Below are 5,207 nucleotides of genomic sequence, written 5' to 3'. Positions count from 1 at the left end.
ATATAAAAAACACGGTTTCTAGCCCTGTGCTTGATACTTATCTTTTACACAAGCCTCTCCTTGTTCTTGTTAGTTTTTTATATGTCCTTCGAGGCGTTGACTCAGAGGATAAATCGGTCGAAGGACAAATAACCTCTATCTCTCTTCTGTCTCTTTAACTTTTCTAAGTTTCTAATATAACTTTGGTTAATATTGTTTTATTCTATTTAAATTCACAGAAGCAACGGATGAAATTTCCTCCGAAATTTCCCTTTGCTTCAAAAGAATCCAGAAGTATCTTTGCTATCTCTGACTTCAGCAGAATATGGCTTAATGGTTCATGTGTTGAACTGTGGATGATGAATTTCCATAGTTCATGTACTGTTTCTGTAAAAATAAATTACACACACCATCTTGGAGTTGTGGGTGCATTTTAAGAGTGATGCTCAAATCCAACTATTCAGTCTGACAAAAGTTTACTAGCTTCCTTGTATATCACTTCCAAGTTAGAGATAGCTAGTGCAGATAGTTCTTATGTAAGTTTGTAGAAAAACAGACAGTGTGGCTGTTGTAAAACTGTTTTTTAAACACAGGATAATGCAGAATACAAGTAACTATTCCATGAAACAGAAAAAGTTCCTTGGTCATACTTGCTGCAGAAAGTAACTCCTCAGACTAAATTTTGCTCATTAACTGCACTGGATTTAATGTGTACCAGAATTAGAACTTGCAAAAAATGTAAACATTTTGTGAATATGAAATAAACTTTGTTAGAGTGAGGTATGTATTAGAGTTTTGGTTTTAATGGAATGCTCTTGCCTGTTTGGAGAGTTGGATGAGATTTGTACTTCTATACTGAGGACTTCTCTCATTACAGGCAGGTGCAGTTCATTAAAGCCAAAACTCTGCCATGTCTATACCACCTGCGATACGTAGTATTTGAATACTACAAGAATTCTTATCATGTAGATAAAATTGTATTACAAAAATGTCTAGCTGATAGTTCTTTTGAAGTGTCACAAGCTTTTCACTGACAAAGATTTGTCTTAAGAAATGAGGTATCATTAACTCATTATGTTTTAGGTCTATAGGACCCAATGCTGATTTCCATAATATTATGATGTAATTACATTCATGATGTCAGAAAAACACACAGGTTTGAGAAAACAGTGTAACACAAAGATAAACTAACCTATAACCTGGACACTTTCAAAAGATGGACCTTTCTTCTTCAGTGGCAAATCTATGATGTAATTACATATATCTTTGACTTTATTGTACCCTTAGTGGTAGTTCTAATATTTAACATAAACAAGTAAAGCTATGCAAAGAAAAAAATATTTTATGAATTCAAAATTATCTCAGTTTAATTGAAATTGCATTAGGTCAATATGACCAGAAACATAGTAGGAGGATTAACTGCTGAAAAGGTAAAAAGAAGGCACTTATGATGGAGTAAGTAATGCTATTCTTAGACCTGACACATTCAGAACAGTAATCTTAAATAGTCGTGAATAAACTGAAGTACATTATTATGTGTAAAAATATTATATTGCCATATAACTAGTTATAATAAAATAAGTTTGTATGCAAAAATTGAAAACAATATAACTTTCCAGTATTTATCTTTATTCAAGACTTGTAAGTGTAGAGGGTTTATAGGAAATAACATGGAGAAGAGGTTAACTGTTGAAATATTAAAACAATACATTAAAGTTGATGGGTGACATTGTCTGACCACACAATTATATCTCAGAAAGTATGATGATATATTGATGACAAAATATTCCAGGTACTAAAAATGCTTTTCATAAGATTTTTGTTGATAGTTAGTTATAATCATAGTCATTGAGTTTCTTGTTTCTTTTGCTGCTACATTACAAGAAGCTTCTTTGGACTTTAAATGTTATATATTGCTTTATATATTTAGCAAAGGTTTAATTGGTAGTATTATGTTGTAGAAATAAGTTTATCCTTCTTATCTGAGACTTTTTTACAGATATCCTTGTTATTGTAGACATTTTTTGACAGGTATATTCATTGATTATAATCTCAATAGTTTGTGTCATCTAATTGATAAGTTTTGAAGTAACTTGCCACATTTTGCATGAGCTGACTACTTGAATGTTTTGTTCCTTTTATGCAAAAATATTTTAAGAAGTCATATTGTCTACATGTTTGCTTAGATATGAACCTTTTCTCTTTCTAGATTATTCATTTCTTTACATACAGAGAGGAAAAAGTGTTCAATTTCAGTACAATAAAACTGTTACTGGAGAAGACCCTAAGCTTGAAGTAAAGTATTGGTGCCTTAATCCAGCTACTCCTACAGATGGGGAAGAGAGAGACATAAAGATTGATGAGCAATCCTTAGTTTGTGATGCATGTGTTAATGTTTCAACAATGGAAAAAAAATTGACAGAGGATCAAGTGAGAAATTTTATTTGGACACCATTTAATGTCTGTGTTGATGTTCTCAAATTACAATAGACTCATACAAGACCTTTTGAACTTGTATTTTCCACAACACAGTGCAAGTGCTAACCTGCTTTTTGTATGAATTTTCTGCATTCAATGCATGATAGAAACACACACAAACAAGTATAAAATTTAAAAAGTACATAAAAAAACTGAAACATTTAAACAGGAGCATAGTAAAGCATGTGATACATGTGCACTTGAACTGTGCACCATACAGGATATGCATGTGATGTAGTATTAGCCAGTCAAACTAAGCCCTAGCTCATATCTATTTATGTTTGTGACAGTAGCTAGTTAGCTCGATTCTGTGTCTGCTTTGTACTGTTACTTTCATATCTTTCTGTGTATATAGATCAAACATTATTTATAACAGATTTTGAATTGTTACATGCAATAAAAGAGAAATGCCTTATTGCAATTTTTTAAATATCACAGCTGTTTTATGAAGTATTAATTTAATCCTCATTTTCATAAATGCAAGCATTGTGTAGTTCTGCATTTTGACTGGAAAATGTGCTTAAAGAATGCATAATTCTGCATAGATGTAAGGTATAATCATTAATAGTAAATTAAAGACAGCTCCAAATGAATAATTTATTTTCTTACTTTTGTCTTCACACTCATCATTACATGGATTACTGGCTCCTGCTCATTTCTACCATCACAGTCCAGATATGCACTCTTCTGCTCCTACAAGAAACAGCACAGGTGGAATTCCAGCTGAAAGGAGAAAGACAGTTCTTACCTCCACTCAATTCCCCATTAAATTGGGGGTTTTCTTCATTCTTACCTCAGTTGGGCCCAGCCTTCTCCTCTTCACCTTTGGGATATAGAACAAGCAGTTCACAAGACTCTCACCTCACATTCTCTCACAGCGAGAGATGTTCTATCTCTTTTGGAAGCCCGCATTCCCATGGGTCAGGCTCATATGTGTTCCCTTCTTTGGACACTCTGTGATTAGTAAAACTTCTACTCAGGCCCATTAGACCTCCCTTTTACCCTTCATTCCCTGATCATAGTTGATCTGACTTGGTGGTTATACAGAGACCATACAGTGGTGGGGGTGTTGCTTCCTCCCCCTCATCCAGATTTACATGTGTTCATGCACTTGTCTTTAGAGGGTTGAAATTCTTATCTTGACTTCCAGAATATTTCCATTCTCTGGTTGATCAACGAGTCTTCTCTCCATATCATCATTCTTGAGTTTATGGCAGTTCATTGAGCTTTCTCCCACTTCTTTCCTCTCCTGCAGAGGAGGGTGGTTATGGTAGACTCAAACAACTCCACAGTGGTCACTTATATCACCAAGCAAGGATGTACCAGTTCCAGGTCTCTGTGCTTTCAGATCATGGAGCTCCTTTTCTGGGTTAACAATCACCACATTGTGATCGTAGCATGCCATGTTCCTTACACCCTGAATCTAGTTGTGGATCAGTTATCTTGTTCCAACAAAATTCTTCCTATGAAGTGGTCCCTTGATCCACAGGTCTTTTGGTGGGTGTGTTTCCAGCTATTTTAGGAGACATACAAGTGATTTTGAACTGCTAAACAAATAACCTGCTCTATAAGACATATTATTTACTTAATCCACTATTGAAAATGCAACATCCAATATGTAGGCAGGCCTGGTATGGCCAGGTGGTTAGGGTGCTCGACTCGCAATCTGCGGGTCACAGGTTCGAATCCCCATCACACCAAACATGCTCACTCTTTCAGCCATGGGTGTGTGTTAAAATGTGACAGTCAATCCCACTATTTGTTGGTAAAAGAGTAGCCCAAGTGTTGGCAGTGGATAGTGATGACTAGTTGCCTTACCTCTAGTTTTACACTGCTAAATTAGGGACAGCTAGCACAAATAGCCCTCATGTAACTTTGTACGAAATTCAAAACAAACAAACAGTATGTAGGTCAAACCAAAACAACTATATGGGAATGTCTTAATAAACACAAATCAACAGTCAAAACAAAAAATGAACTTCTGGTCGCAAAACACTAGAACATGCCTGGACACTCCTGAAGGTATAAAACTGAAAGGTATAGAGTCAAATATTACATCTGACAGCAACAGGGAAATTAAAGAAGCTTGCTGGATAGCACAGTTAAATACTGTAACATTAAATATCCCTGAAAAGATTTTCAAAAATAAATTCATAATTAAATTTACTTTACATTATTAGTATTATTCATGCTTTAATTTCTTGTTATTGGTAATATTTCCTATATATTGCATCATATTATAATTTCCTCTATTTCCCACCACTTTTTATCATTATTTTTATATTTTATTTTATCCTTAAAAAAATGGTTAACATTTCTTATAATTACTACCACACTTAAGTCTTTTATGTACTATACACACCTCTTTGACACAAAGTAAACCTCCAACAACTCTAGGTTCTGATTGGCTACTTCTCAAGGCTGAGTAATATAGTATGTCCAGTTTACGTGATGTTGACATCCGTGCCTATATATTTCATTATACTCATTAAACATAACACTTTACTCTCCTAAAGAAGAATAGTGAACTATTTGAAAATGCTAGAGTTTTGGGTCTTGTTTGAAAACCATGAGGTATGTACTATCTCCTTTTGGAGTTCACATTCCCAACTTATTATTTCCTGGGAATCATCTATTTCCTGTGATCTATCTCCTGTCACTCTCACTGGTTGAGTTCATCAGTTTGTAAAACTGGAATATTCAGAGTAGGAAGATTCTGTCTCTAAAATGTTTTTTCTCATCAAATTCAT

The 5,207-nt window shown here is 34.3% G+C and overlaps 1 protein-coding gene across 1 annotated transcript in view; it reads left to right on the top strand.

The window, feature by feature from the left end:
- Nucleotides 1-2,188: 2,188 nt before the first annotated feature.
- The window catches only part of LOC111088218, a gene marked incomplete at its 5' end in the record, with an annotated part of 76,923 nt that continues 73,904 nt past the window's right edge, over nucleotides 2,189-5,207 (top strand). Inside the window, one exon of the mRNA XM_022397628.1 lies at nucleotides 2,189-2,409. Coding sequence (XP_022253336.1) covers nucleotides 2,189-2,409 — 221 coding nt within the window. The remainder of the gene's footprint in view (nucleotides 2,410-5,207) is intronic.

Source organism: Limulus polyphemus, unplaced genomic scaffold, assembly GCF_000517525.1.
Source record: "Limulus polyphemus unplaced genomic scaffold, Limulus_polyphemus-2.1.2 Scaffold3347, whole genome shotgun sequence".
Taxonomy (NCBI): Eukaryota; Metazoa; Arthropoda; class Merostomata; order Xiphosura; family Limulidae; genus Limulus; species Limulus polyphemus.
This window is presented reverse-complemented; position numbering and strand designations above follow the sequence as displayed.